The sequence below is a fragment of the Trichosurus vulpecula genome, chromosome 8 (assembly GCF_011100635.1).
Source record: "Trichosurus vulpecula isolate mTriVul1 chromosome 8, mTriVul1.pri, whole genome shotgun sequence".
NCBI classification, from domain to species: domain Eukaryota; kingdom Metazoa; phylum Chordata; class Mammalia; order Diprotodontia; family Phalangeridae; genus Trichosurus; species Trichosurus vulpecula.
Window position 1 is genome coordinate 220,322,139 of NC_050580.1, and position 15,694 is coordinate 220,337,832.

The 15,694-nt window shown below is 35.3% G+C and overlaps 1 protein-coding gene across 1 annotated transcript in view; it reads left to right on the plus strand.

Annotated features, from left to right (window-relative positions):
* The window catches only part of SYNE2 (spectrin repeat containing nuclear envelope protein 2), a 430,582-nt gene that overhangs the window by 207,202 nt on the left and 207,686 nt on the right, over positions 1–15,694 (plus strand). The window contains exons 54-57 of the mRNA XM_036734278.1: positions 1,150–1,294; positions 6,081–6,299; positions 10,728–10,993; positions 11,676–11,844. Coding sequence (XP_036590173.1) covers positions 1,150–1,294; positions 6,081–6,299; positions 10,728–10,993; positions 11,676–11,844 — 799 coding nt within the window. The remainder of the gene's footprint in view (positions 1–1,149; positions 1,295–6,080; positions 6,300–10,727; positions 10,994–11,675; positions 11,845–15,694) is intronic.

Consider the following 15,694-nt stretch of genomic DNA (forward strand, 5'->3'; position numbering starts at 1 on the left):
GCACATTGTTGTTGTTCAGTCCTTTAAGACATGTCTGAATCTTTGTGACCCCATTTGGGAGTCTTCTTAGCCAACATACTGGAGTGGTTTGCCTTTTCCTTCTCTAGCTCATTTTATAGATGAGGTAACTGAGGCAAACAGGGTTAAGTGAATTTCAGGGTGGATTTGAATTTAGGAAGCTGAGTCTTCCTGATTCCAAGCCCAGTGCTCTCTCCAACGAGCCACCGAGATGCCTCCATGGCACATTACTCCCCTTCACATATTCTATGTTCCAGCCAGAATGGCTTGCTTATTGCTCTTCCTACATGATGGCCCATCTCTTGTCTCAGTTCCTTTGTGCAAGCTTCCTTCTGTGCCTGGAATGCTCTTCCCTCCTTGCATCTCTAATACCTGCAGGCTCAGCTTAATGTATCGTTTACTATAAAGGCCTATCTCAGTTCTCCCCACTTACTATTGCCTTTTCTCCCAGAAATGATTCTGTATTTTTAATATATTTTTAAAATGTGCTTATCCATGTACATGTTGTTTCTCCCCTCCTTCAACTCTAATTGAATGCAAACTTCTTGAGGGCAGGAATTATTTTTTTCTTTATATTCCTTGTACTTGTTTGACATTTAATAAGAACTTGTTGAAAATGACTGAATGATAGATGTTTCTTAGCTTATTCCATAGCAATGTGAACACAGTGTTTCAGGAACTAAATAAATATATATGTATATTTAATAATAATGAGAAACAAAAATTATAGAAACAACACATAATAAAGTCATAGCTTCAGTATAGCTGAAAATAGTTCACATGGACTATATAGGATCATAGAACTATAGAATTTTAAAGCTAGAAAAGAACTCAGAGCACAAGTATGTATGTGACAAACCAAGAGGTGCATTTTAAAGAATTTGTGTATACCAGATTATTTAACTTCATTATTAGAATTGACTAGGGTGGGGAAACGAAGAATTCTTATCACATAAAATTATTCCCTGATTGTTATCAGGAGACACACTTCCTCATGGGCTATGGAACAGGTCCCATAACTCTTAGAGAAGACTTAAATTGTTAAGTTTTTGATGACTAAATGTCTCAAATTCTTTCTTTTCTGTTCAATGAACTCATTTTCTTTACCAACTCTATATGTATTTTCTTTAGGTGCCTAAAGAGCTATGACAGCTACAATAAAATCAAACAAAAAATTTGTACCGACTTGAACAAAGTGGAGAAAGGACTTCAGCAATCCATTTCCCAAGAGCCAATGTCTTACAGAGAAGCTTTGGAACGCTTGGAACAGAGCAAGGTAAGTTGGATATTGAAGTATCTAATGTGCATGTATGCCAAAGTCTAGGCTAGGTGAATGTATTTGTATCAATTTATTGTATATCTTGGATATCAGACCTTAATTAGCTAAATTTGATACAAATAGTCTTCATATCTTATAGTTTTGCTTCTTATTCTCTCCAATGATTTTGTTAATGCAAAAACTTTTAAATTTTATATAATCAAATTTATCTATCTAAATTTATCAGATTTATTTCCTCTTTTATGATATCCTCTAACACTTATTTACTCAAATCTATCACCTACCTATAGTTTTAAAAGGCACCTGATCTCATTATCTTCATTTTTTAAATAACAAAACTTTTTATAGTCATATTGTGTACCTATTTTGAGTTTGTGGTACATGATATAAGATGTTAGTCTAATCCTAATTTTTCTAGTTTTTCCACCAGTTCTTGTAAAAAAAGAGGGAGTACTTCCCCTACTAATTTATGATTGGGGGTTTATAAAACACTAGACTATTATTTTATATTGTTTCTATTTCTTACTTACCTGGTCTGCTTTTCTACATTTTCTTTATTTATCTACTTTATCTACTATATTATACTATATATTATTTTATATATATATATATATATATATACATACACATATATATATGCATATTCCCTTCAGCTACCCTCATGGTGAGGTCTCATGAATCATACACGTCATCTTTCCAAGTAAGAATGTAAGCAAAACAGTTCAACTTTAGTAAGTCCCTTGTGATTTCTCTTTCTTCTTTACCTTTTCATGTTTCTCTTGATTCTTGTGTTTGAAAGTCAAATTTTCTATTTAGCTCAAAATTTCTATTTCACTGAGAAAGCTTGAAAGTCCTCTATTTTATTGAAAGTGCATATTTTGCCTTGAAGCATGATACTCAGTTTTGCTGGGTAGGTGATTCTAGGTTTTAATCCTAGCTCCATTGACCTCTGGAATATTGTATTCCAAGCCCTTCGGTCCCTTAATGTAGAAGCTGCCAGATCTTGTGTTATTCTGATTGTGTTTCTACAATACTCAAATTGTTTCTTTCTGGCTGGCTGCTTGCAGTATTTTCTCCTTGATCTGGGAGCTGTGGAATTTGGCAACAATATTCCTAGGAGTTTTCTTTTTGGGATCTATTTGAGGAGGCGATCGATGGATTCTTTCAATTTCTATTTTACCCTCTGCTTCTAGAATATCAGGGCAGTTCTCCTTGATAATTCCTTGAAAGATGATATCTAGGCTCTTTTTTTGATCATGGCTTTCAGGTAGTCCAATAATTTTTAAATTCTCTCTCCTGGATCTATTTTCCAGGTCAGTGGTTTTTCCAATGAGATATTTCACACTGTCTTCCATTTTTTCATTCCTTTGGTTCTGTTTTATAATATCTTGATTTCTCATCAAGTCACTAGCTTCCACTTGCTCCAGTCTAATTTTGAAGGTAGTATTTTCTTCATTGGTCTTTTGGACCTCCTTTTCCATTTGGCTAATTCTGCCTTTCAAGGCATTCTTCTCCTCATTGGCTTTTTGGAGCTCTTTTGCCATTTGAGTTAGTCTATTTTTTAAGGTGTTGTTTTCTTCAGTATTTTTTTCAGTATTTTTTTGGTTCTCCTTTAGCAAGTCATTGACTTGTTTTTCATGGTTTTCTCACATCATTCTCATTTCTGTTCCCAATTTTTCCTCTACTTCTCTAACTTGCTTTTCCAACTCCTTTTTGAGTTCTTCCATGGCCTGAGACCAGTTCATGTTTTTCTTGGAGGCTTTTGATGTAGGCTCTTTGACTTTGTTGACTTCTTCTGGCTGTATGTTTTGGTCTTCTTTGTCACCAAAGAAAGATTCCAAAGTCTGAGACTGAATCTGAGTCTTTTTTCGCTGCCTAGCCATGTTCCCAGCCAACTCACTTGACCCTTGAGTTTTTCGTTGGGGCATGACTGCTTGTAGAGTAAAGAGTACTTTGTTCCAAGCTTGAGGGGATAAGCTGTTGTTTTCAGAGCCATTATAGCCAGCTCTGCCACACCAGCACTCCTCCTTCCCCAAGAACCACCAACCCGGACCTGACGCAAATCTTAAGCAGGCTGTGCACTCCTGCTCTGATCCACCACTTAATTCCTCCCACCAGGTGGGCCTGGGGCTGGAAGCAACTGCAGCTGTAGTTCTGTAGTTGCATCACCCCCACTACCCCCAGGGTGGCGACCAAACCCGGAACTCCTTTCACACCCTGCAGCTTTTTCCACTAACCTTCTCTGCTTTCTTTGGTGTTTGTGGGTTGAGAAGTCTGGTAACTGCCACAGCTCACTGATTCAGGGTCGTAGGGCCTGTTCTGCCCAGCTCCTGGTCTGGTTGGTCCTGCTGCCACCCACGCTGGTCTCCGTTCCACCCGTGGGCGATAGACCTTACCCAGTGACCATCCAGGCTGTCCTGGGCTGGATCCCTGCTTCCCTCTGCTATTTTGTGAGTTCTGCAGCTTTAGAATTTGTTCAGAGCCATTTTTTATAGGTTTTTGGAGGAACCTGGCAGGGAACTCACACAAGTCCCTTCTTTCCAGCTGCCATCTGTACTATATACTGTTATACTACTATTGTTATACTTATGTATCTATTTTTCTATATTTTAACCAGTTTCAAATAGTTGTGGCCCTTACTGCTTTTTAATATAGCTTCAAGTAGATCAGCCATGTCCCCCCACTCTTTTCTTCTTTATATCATGCCTTTTAGAACACTTGGTCCATTGTTAGCAAAATGTAATAGATTTCTTGTAATAGATTTTTTGGTCCCTCAGAAATAACTTTTATGAAATTATTTATTTATTCATGCCCAAGTTATTTCTTCCAAATAGTAAGTTCCTCAAAGGTAGGGACTGTTTCATCTTGTCTTTTAAAGACCAGCCTTAGCACAATGCCTGACATGTAGTAGTGCTTAATAATAAACCTTTGTTGAATTAGCAGGGCTCTCCCTTCTTCACTTGTACACTAGAATTTCTTGAGAGTCTCTAGACCTCTCATTCTTCCAAATCAATTTGCTACTGTTTTTTTTCTATGATGTCCCCTAGGTAATTTAATTGGCATAGTGCTAAATCTCTAACTTCATTTAAGTAATCATTTTTTAAAAATTATATTGGAATGCCCTGACCATGACCTGTCATAAACTCTCCAATTCTTTCAGTCTCCCTTTAGTTCTGTAAAGAGTAATTTACAGCTGTATTTATAGAAATCTTGCCAGTGCTTTTGTAGGTATTTTATGTATTTTGTTATTGTTTCAAATGTAATTTCTCTTATCATATTTCCTGGGTTTTGGTAATATTGCATTGAAATGTTGGTTATTTTGTGTATTTATTTTGTATTGTGCCATTCTACTGAAATTATTGTCCCAATTTTCTCAATTTCAGTGTCAATTGCAAATAGGAACAATTTTGTCTTTTCTTTGTCAGTACTTATACCTTTGATTTGGTTCTGTTTTCTTACTGCTATCACTACTGTAGCATTTCTAGAATGATGACAAATAGTAGTAGGAAGAATATTCTTGTTTTATTTCTGTTTGTAATAGAAAATCTTCCTCTGTAAACAATGTTAACTTATTTTTAAATATATGCTTTTGATAATATTGAAGACAGGCTCTCCTGTGTCTACGTTTTTCATAGTTTTTTAACACACATTAATATTTTATTGTGTTCAAGGTTTTTTCTTCATCTATTGAAATAATTATGTAGGTTTTGTTTTTTTATATGGTTAATTACTATTTTCCTATAGACTATCCTTGCATCCTTTTCTTAGTTATGTTAAATTGTGTTCTGTATATATAGTATATTCATACATATAGTAAACATATAGCATATATTCGTGTATTTAAATTATTATTTTTTATTTAAAATTTATTTATAATAATATTATTTAATCTTTAAATTATTATTTATTAAAATGTAGCCTTAGTGACTAGTGTAGCACATAGCATGGAGATTAGCCACCCAACAAAATGTAAAACAAAGAAGTCTGTTAAAGTATGATTAGCTTCTCCATGGAAAATTAATTATCATTAATATAAACTGTCATATCTTATTAATTCCTCCCTTTGCCCCAAATACCATAGTAAATATTTATTATGTAAACGTATAGCATCTTAAATATTTTAAGATGCACAAGTCCACAACCTTAATGGTATAGCTGCATCAAGAACAGGGCACAGAATTCTTAAGGAGTCATGACACTGACATATTAGTTGGGAGAGAGGGAGGCAGAAAGGAATATATACAGGCTCGGTAAAAAGTTGAAGATTTGAGGAGAGAGAGGTTGCGTTAGGTAGTCTATCAACACTTCCTATCTCTTGCCTCCTGATCTGGTCCTGAGTTCCTGACTTGAATCTTTATTCCTGCAACTGGCTGCCCATATCCGTCTCAATCTCTGGGATTTCTTCAATGCTTAGGAGAAGCCTCTATTACAACCTTGGCTGGCTTTGGGGTTTATGCTCCTTAAACTCTTATTTGATCTCTTGTCATACCACCCCCAGTGCCTTGCCCTATTTGACTAGGCATCCATAAGCAGACATAGGATAGATACTCCTGAATTACAAAAATTGAATTTGAGGGCTCAATCCTTTCCCTTTATCTGAGAAATTATTCTTTAACTTTTATTGAAAGATGGGGATTTCAAAAGGACAATATAACTGATCCTATAATATGTAGGAAATGTTTAAAATTAATTTTTTCATTGTATTCCCATTTGTTTCCGATGTTGGCTTTATAAATTTAAGGGAGGAAATATCACCAATGTCTGCCTCTTTTTTTTTTTAAAGAATTTTGTGGCAGATCTTGTTTCATCTCAGAAAGAACTAACGAAGCTACGACAAGACTTCAGATGTTTGAGACTTATGTGTACAGAAAATGACAGCTTATTTCTGCTCAAAATTGTGTCAGCCCTGTGGGAGAGATGGCTGAGTTTGCTTGAGAATGCTAAAGAATGGGAATTATACTGTGAAGAGTTGAAGCAAGAGTGGAAATTTGTCAGTGAAGAAGTGAGTGCTTCTATAAATCATATAAGTATTAAAAGTATATGTTGAAAATGTTTCTTTATTCGAATTTGATCTTCTTCCATGTCACTTTCTTTTTTTTTATTTTTATTTTTATTTTTTTTCCATGTCACTTTCTTGTATCACATCTACATATGTATTTACATAATAGCTAGCATTTATATTGGGCTTTATGGTTAGCCAAGAGTTTTACAAATATTATCTCATGTGATCCCCACTTACAACCTGGGGAGGTAGGGGCTATTATTAGCCCCATTTTACAGATGGGGAAACTGAGGCACAGAGTAACTAAGTGACTAGCCCAGTGTCACACAGCTAGTAAGTGTCTGAGGCTGGATTTGAACTCATTTTCTTGACTCCAGGTCTAGCACTCTATCCAATTTACCACGTAACATGTATCTATACATATGAATATATCATACACATAGACACATTATATACACAGCTCAAGTACTCTTACAAAGAATCTTAATGGACTTTCAGACCTCTTTAACTGTTTAGTACTGTATGTAAGGTCAGAGGAGAAACAGTTATAAAGTTAAAGGTAGAATTAAAAGTATTCTGAGAGTAACTATATGAGTCAGTATCACTGACCAAATTGTCACAGACTGTTCTGCCCTCAAATCCTGACACAGCAGAAGCTGATCAATTCATTTAAATGAAGGGTTGCATTTCAGTATATCATACTGGATAAAGCTGGCCTTATAGCCAGAAAAACCAGCGTTCAAGACCCACCTCTCACATACAGTGACTTGATGACCCTGTAAAAGTCACTCCATCTCTTGGTGCTCTCAGCAACTATAAATTATAGAGAAGGCATCCTCACCTAGGGCTTCCCTATACCAATTAGATCAGGAACAGTCCCTATCATTATCCCTACATATCAAGTAACCATGAGAACTTTTCTTTGGTACACCAAAAAGTCTGTGATTTCTGTCACTGTGAATACTTTCTTCTCCAACACAGATGGCACCCCCTGTGCATTGTAGGAGATGGTCTTCATGTGTTGCTGTGTTTAGCTAAATAAATTTACTAACTGCTGGCCCACCTTCTGGCAATGAGCTTCTCCAAATTTAGCTAGATTAGTCCTCAAAAACCAGACTTAGAGTTTGTCAGGCCTGTATTCCAAGCCTTTTAAAGTATTAAGATGTACAAAAGCCATCCATAATCCACAATCACTTCCATACAATGATACATAATGAGAAGAACAAGGAATGAAAATTTTGTATTGTAGATAGTAAACGGGAAGAATTTTTTTTAAAACTCCGGATTCAAAGTGCCAAAAGCATTTTTCTTTTCTTTAGACAGTTATTAATTTCTAGAGGATTATACCTCTACCACATTGGACTTGGTGAACTCTATAAACAAATATCCTTCATATGAAATGAATTTTTATTCATTTTTAATCATGATATTTCATCGGTATTCAAGAGGTCAGTTTCTGTGTGAGTTTGAAAAAAAGCTAATATGGTTTTGCAAAATATATTCCTAGATCTCATTTTTAGCCAATTTTCTTTTAATTCCAGGGTTTTTAAAATAATCAAGTCTGTACTTTCATTATGTAATATATTATTTCTATTTTTTCCCTAAAGTTTCCTCCATTTTTTCAGGGTCACAACAAAATTGCAATGTCAGCTGAACTAACCTGCTTTGGGAATATTTAGACCCTGTTCTCCCTAGGTATTTAGATTTATGGCAAAGATTGCTACCCTATAGTCCTATTTCTCAACACAGTTAGATAGAGGGTGACTTTGAAATATTCTTTTATTAAAAACAAACATGGATTTGCATTTTTTCCATGTTCTTGGCCCTCTCCTGCTTCAAATCATGTAATCCTGATGTAGTCAGACAGATAATAGGACAAATGTCTTCAAGTTCATGGATTTTTATAAGGCAAATCCTTTTGTACAAACTGCAACTACCTATTTCAGATTTCCCAATCTAGTCTTCAGATATATCCAAAAGGCATTTATTAGATGTTTCCTATGTGCTAAGCACCATGCTGGGCCCTGAGGGAAATATAAGAAAGACTTAGAATTTAATTTAGTAAGGGAAATAAAATGTATACTGATAAGTATAATAAAAATTTTGGAAAACAATGCTATGTGGTTTCTGAAGAGGAAGAAATTTCATCTGACTGGGAAACCCAGAGTGGCTTCATGAAGGGCAGTGACATTTGAACTTCTCTTCAAGGAGGAATAGGAATTTAATTACAGAGACCATTCCAAGGAATAACATAAATGAAATGATAGAGGTAGAAAAGTTTGTAATGTTTCTAGACTGGAGAGTAGTCCAGCTTGCATGGAGTACAGATGAATATATGAGTAATGTGTAAGTTCTTAAATCAAGAAATCTGGACTTTATCAGATATGTAGTAGAAAAATCCAGATTTTTATCAATTGACTGATTTAACTGGGGCTGTACATTTGGCTGGGATGTTTAGAAGGGGAACAGCTGGAGGAAAGGGATTGCTTAGGAGTCTACTGCAATGGTCCAGGCTGTGGACTAGGAGGGACAGCCTTCATTCTAAAATATAAATTAATGAGAAATTCCAATGAGGGTGGGATATCTTTGCTTCCCATACACACTTTTTAATTATATATTTGTTAATCCTAAGTAAGAATCACCAATGTTCCAGGTAAGAGGTAATTGTAAAGAGTATTTTGATATGGTCACCTTAGGTCAAAGGTCTTTTCTTTTGTCTTTGCAAGTAGAAGTTGATTTCATTATCTGACCCAGAGGTGACCAGATTCTGGCAGACTGATTCACACTTACAAAGCTCACAAATGGCTTACATAATGACAATTATTCATTCATTTTCAAAATATCTACTGACCAGATTGCTTGATTAGACTACTGAGTTTTAATACAGTGTTATCTTGAGGGAAAAGTACGACTGCTTGTCTCTAGAGTGCTGGGCTTTCCTATTTATAGTTTCTTACTTCCATTGTAGCTGTTGGCTACCATTTTTTCACTAAAATCAGTGTACTTATTCTCTTTAGCAGTTAAACTTTCCTACCCCTTTCTTTCCTTTCTCCCACCATTTCTAATTTGCTGAGGATCCAGATAACCCAACTTGTTGGACTTCTTTGACTTATGTACTAAAAATGAGTCAGTTCAACCATCTTATACCATACAGGTCCAAATGGATATGTGATCTGAATATTATAATTATGTCACATAAAAAATTAGAGAACAGAAGGAAGTCTCCTATGTGGGGATAGAGATGGTAGTAGGGGAGTTCTAAACTAAATAAGGGATAGAAGTTATCATGAAGATAAGAGAAAATGTCAAATGGAAAAAAAAAAAACCTTTGTATCATATTTCTTAGATGAAAGTATGGTATCCAAGCTACATAGGGAGCAGAGACAAGTATATAAAACAATGAACTGTTCTCCAATAGATAAGTAATTAGAAGATATAAATATGCAGTTTTCAAAAGAAAAATTTTGAACTGTCAACAACTGTACGAAAAAATAATGCAAATTACTAATAATAATAAACCTGTAAGTTAAAAGAACTCTGAGAATTCACCTTAATTCATCAAATTGCCAATTACAAAAGGTAGAAATAGTCAATATTAGAGATACTATGGGAAGGCAAGTATACTATTTATCCCTGGACTATATTAAAACTCAATGTGGTTGGTCAATATCTTGAAAATCAATAATTGGCATTCTGGTTTATGTAAGTCATTTGGAGTTCTGTGGGAAAATTCACAAAGCCCTTCATATTTTTGATTCAATATCTCGTTATTAGGAATGTACCTCATATATATACAAAAATATTCATCGCAGCACTCCTTGTAGTTGGAAAAAATGGGAAAAAAGCCAACATCAATTGGAAGTAGGATCAAATTTACTATATAATTCGAACACAATATTATTGCATCATATTAGGAAATGTATTGTATATATATATATACATATATATATGTAATCTCTCAGGTAGCACATGAAGGGGAAAATTACATTTGTACTTTCACTTCATTAACATTCATTTCAGTGGTTTACTTTTCATCCAACAGCAATACAGGTGTCCCAAAAGTCTTAGTGCTGTCTTAAGCTTAAAAAATCGTCATTTAAATAGCTGTTTTTAAGCTATTAAAGCTTAAGACTACAGTAAGACTTCCAAGATAGACCTGTATTTATTTCACACATGATGGATGAATCTCTTTAAAAGATTTTCTGGGGCCTTTGAAAACTCATATGGACAGATTGCTAAATCAAAACTTCTATTAATTCAGAAAAGCAGAATTACTGTCAGAGGAGAATTGCATATATTCTTGATGTCTGATGTGACTTTTCTAAAATGAGGAATTCTCCATAACAGCCTGTGTTGTTATGACCATCAAAGAGATTTCTTAGGTTGACAAAAACCACATCTACATCTTTATTCCCCTTGTTGACCTAGATTGAACGGGAAGCAATTATTTTAGATAATTTACAAGAAGAATTCCCTGAGAGTACCAAACCAAAGGAAGAAGCCACCAATGAGGAACTTTCTGAAGCTCTAGAATGTTTCTGCCAATATGAGGAGAACCTGGAGAGGGAGCAAGTGCTGCTTAATTTACTTCTTCACCGGATAAAAAATATTCTGAGTGTTCCTGAAAGTATAGAGGCAACTGAATCTGTTCCAGTATTGCAAGAGATTTGGTCCATGCAAGATCGATGTACCAAGTAAGGTCCAGTTATACAAAATGAAATGAAGTAGTAATAGTTGAGAAGTTAGTTGTGTATTTTAGATTTTGACTTGAGTTAAATTTGGACTTTCTTAAAGATATAATGATAGATTAGCACCAACCCTAACTAATGTGAATAAAATGGAATCATCAGTGAGTGAGTGACAAAAGAGATCAGAGAGTCTAATACCACAACTGATGAGGAAATACTCTACCCTGGTATTGCTCTGGGTGCAGAATCTGCAATTTTTCTCTGGTGGGCGCATCCTGTTTAAGAGGAAATGGGGATGAAAGATAGTGGGATGTTTTTCCCCTAAAGATGATTTGCCTAATTTGACTTGGTAAAGTTATCTTGCAGGTTCCAGGCTTGTTAGAACTCTTAATGTAACCCTTGGTGAAAAAAAAGAAAGAGAAATTATATAGTTGGAGTATAGAAATTGGAAAAGAAGATAGCTTTGAGAAAGATTTTGTTTGATTACTGCCCATAATGATGACATACACATTTATATGTGATATGTGATTGAAAAAAAATCATTGCAGATGATATATCTTTATTCAGAAAAAGGGTTATTCTAGGTGAGAGGTTGATATTTTGTTAATTTTTCAAATAAAACACGTTTGCAAAAAAAGGATAAAAAAGTTGTTCAAGCTACCTTTGATATTGTTTTTGTTTGTTTTAGGCTCTCGCAGAAAGCTCAAGCAAATAAAAAGTTGGTACAGTCTGAAATAGAAGAGAGAAATAATATCAGTAAAGAAATAATTGCTTTGAAAAATTTATTTGAAAAAATGATGGCCTCTTTTAACAGTATGGCATTAGAAGAAGACCCAGAAAAGGAAGATCAGTTGGAGGTGAGTGACAGGTCATTGGCCATGGGGAGCAATGCAGTGTGATTTTAGTTGCAAGAAGCAAATGCTACTTTCTGGTGAGGCAATCTGTCACTGTTGTGGTATATGAAGTAGTGTGCTGGTAAATGTTTAACAACAAACTCAGAAAAAGGATGTATGCACGATATACTTTCAAGTTTAATCTGCACTATTAGCATTTTCTCCATCACTTTCTTAAATATAAACCAATCAAGAAAACAGTAAATCAAGCCCTGGTTTGTACAGTTTGCCAGTTTCCAAGTTATAAGTGCTTATACTGAAAACTTAACAATTAGCACAGTTTAAGCTGGCTCTAACATAGCCCCAGATATATGATTAATTCATTTGGTCAATATGTATCTATCTATACAGCTTGCAACCTATGTACTGTGGTAAATAAGGTCTGATAGAATTTATTTTTTTAAAATGGGAGACTGGAGGGTCTGTAATTACTAGGAATATTTGCCTACTGCCTTGGTTAGAAATGAAAGGATTGAAAAGAAACTCAGGAGGTCATGTGACTGCCTGCATTTATGCTCCTCATTTTCCTCAACACGTTTCTACCTTTATATACATTTTCTCCTCTTGCCTTTTGGTCTTTGAAAAAGAGCTCAATATTTACACTTATAGCAGGAAATATAAGACATTCCAATAACTATAACACAAACCACAGATCATTAGTGCCATATGAATGGCACAGGCAAACTGCTGTAGAAGTTCAGAGGAGGGAGAAATCATCTGGGAAAGCATCCTGGAGGTGGTGGTGTTTGAACAGACCTAGAAGAGTAGTTGTTGATTTCTGTAGATTGAGATGGTGGAGGAGATTAGATCAGGCTTAAGAGAATGATTAGCATTGACATGAGAGAAGGAAATCACTAAGTGTTTGTAGACCAGTGAGTGGTCTACATTTCCTTATTTAGGGAATTAGTGGGAAAAACACATTCACTTCATATGTTTGATATGTCTATTAAGGGCCTCATAGTCTACTCTGTGGGCCAAATAACCTTTGGGGTTTTTTCGGGTTTGTTTTCTTTAGTATTTACTCAAATGACCTGTTTTCTAAACCTTCTCTCTCTTTTTGTTGTTCCTCCTTCAGATTCCAAGTTCTATACATTGTCTTTTAGCTCTTTCTTTACTAAGTCTCATCAGCTTTAAGTGATACTGTCTATTCCCACTCTCACATAGAGGGTAGACGGATCCTAGACAGATAACTGTAACAGAAAGCCTTTTCAAAGCAGGTATATTACATTTCAGTGACAGAAGTGGCCTGGTCCCATAATGTCTCTGGTTCTCCAAGGAGGGTATTTTATTGTATTTACATTTTATATGATGTGCACTTATGTATGTACATATTGTTTTCTGAAAATAGACTATAAGGTCTTTGAAAGCTGGGACTGCTTTATTTTTTTCTTTTTACCTCAGCCTAGCACAATGCTTTGGATATAGTAGGCATTTAATAATTGGTATAAATCACATTGAATTGAATATAGGACCCTGAAGGGAATCCTGGGATTATGTTGTTAATATCATTCACTTGTGTCTGTTGTATAGTGTGGTGCCGTTTGAACGCCAGGATCTCCCCTGTTATCTTGTCTCTTTTTGATTCCCTGTCCCATTTCATACAGTAATTGTTCTAAACCTTTATCAGTGCCCTCAAAACCCCAAATGCAGCCCACCCTTCCTTTTCTTTTCTTACTTAACAACATTGATTCCTATTTTACTGAGACTTCAGCCATCCTCCAGTCCTGTACACATTAAAATCTTTTTTTTTCTGTTTTCATTCAGCGAACATTTACTAGGCATCTATTAGGCATAGTGTTGTCCTAGGCATTGAGAGAAATGTAATGTTTATATAAGGCATGGTCCCTTTCCTCACAGAGCCCACAGTTTAGCAGATAATTATAACACTCAATATTACATGACAATTTCATTAGATAGCTAAAAACAAAAGTATCCTGAAGGACAAAGTGTTACTGATTGAAAGAGATCAGGGAGGACTTCATGCAAAAGTGGAATTATCGCTATCCTTTCTCTCCTCCATCCCTTGTGCCTCTAAAGAAGAGATTGACCAACATCTTCTGTGTTCCTTGATACTCCCTTTGCCTTCTATGATCTTGAATTCTCACTGTCCTCTTTCCTCTCTGACATACTTCCTTCACTTGATGATTTTCTTCCTCCTGCCCCCTAAGGGGAGATAACCACCAAGGTGCAGTCCTTGACCACATATCAGTATCTATTCTTTTCTGCTGAGATATTATCCAATTCGCTAATTTCAATGATTATTTTTAATCAGATGTCTTCTGGATTCCTTCTCTTTAGTCCTGGTCTCTTTCTTTCCTGATCTCTAGACTCACATCTCCAGCTCCTTGTCAAACCAACTGGATATCATGTTGGCATCTCAAAATCTATATTTCTTTTTTTGTACAAGAAACTATTGGCATATATGGTATTAATGTTGCCTTTTGTTTTTATATCATAGTCAATTCTCCTTACACCCTCAACATTGAACCCTTCTTTATAAAACAAAAACAAAACCTTTTAAGACTAACAAAACAACATAGCAAATGCTTCTGATAGTCTGATACTTTCCCCATCTGTACCACATTGTTTCTTCTCTACTAAGAAGAAAATGGTATATTTCCTTATCATTTCTCCAGGACCAAGAGTTTTCATCACAATTCATCATAATTTAGTTGCTTTTTAGTGTTGTTAGCATCTGTACTATTGCAGTCATTGAGTATGTTGTTCTCTTTGTTCTGCTTTTTCACTCTGTAACATTTCATATGAGTCCTATATTTCTCTGTATTTTGTATATTCATCATAATTTATGGCACAATAATATTTCATTACATTCCATATTGTATACCATAATTTATTCAACCACCCCCCAATCAGTTGGTACCTATTTTGTTTCAAAATTCTATATTTTAAAAACCAAACTCATCATATTTTGCCCAGAGTTGACCCTTCTCCTAACTCCCTTATTTCTGGTAATGCCATATCTGTTAACCTTACTCCTGCAAGGGAGTAAGGTTTCGTCTTTTCCCTCTCTCAGCTCACTTGATGTACTGATAGGAAGTAATTACAGAAGATGAAGCGTTAACACCCTATCATCCCTTTAAGAAGTATGAATACCTCTTTGAGTCGGAAGGGGGTAGACAAGAAAAAAAACTGGTTACATTATTGAAGGACTTTAAACAGCTTACTTCTGGAGACAGTTCTATAATTTGAGGGCATTGGAGAGAGAACCAATAATTGGGGAAGAACCTAGTTCTTTAGCTTTTGATGGGGAGGGATTGGAGATTTTCTCTCCTCTCCCTTCCCATTGGCCATGTCATTCAACCTTGGAGCTACTTACCCATAAAGAGACACCCCATTCAGCAGCTGACAAGTCATTTCAACAGCGTTTGGGACATAATTGAAGGAATAGAGACATATCCTATACCCCTTCCAGCTCTTTGCTATGAAAAAGATTTTATATCTATACATCTGTCAAGAATTTTTAATCTTTTTTTGTGTCCTAGACCCCTTTAGTACCATTCTTCTGACTCCTCTCTATCCCTTCTCAACATAATGTTTTTTAATTATATAAAATGAAATACATTGGATTACAAAGGAAATCAATTACACTGAAATACTATTATCAAAATATTTTTAAAAGTTGATGGACCTCATGTTAACAGCTCCTGCTGTAGACAGACACAAATATAGAGAGGCAGTCACCTGAGACCAGAAATAGCTGCAAGAAACATAACCCCTGGAGATCTGGCAGTGGACTCAAAAAAGCTAGCTTTGGCAATTGAAAGTTGGATACAGAGAGGATTACATAAGGAAA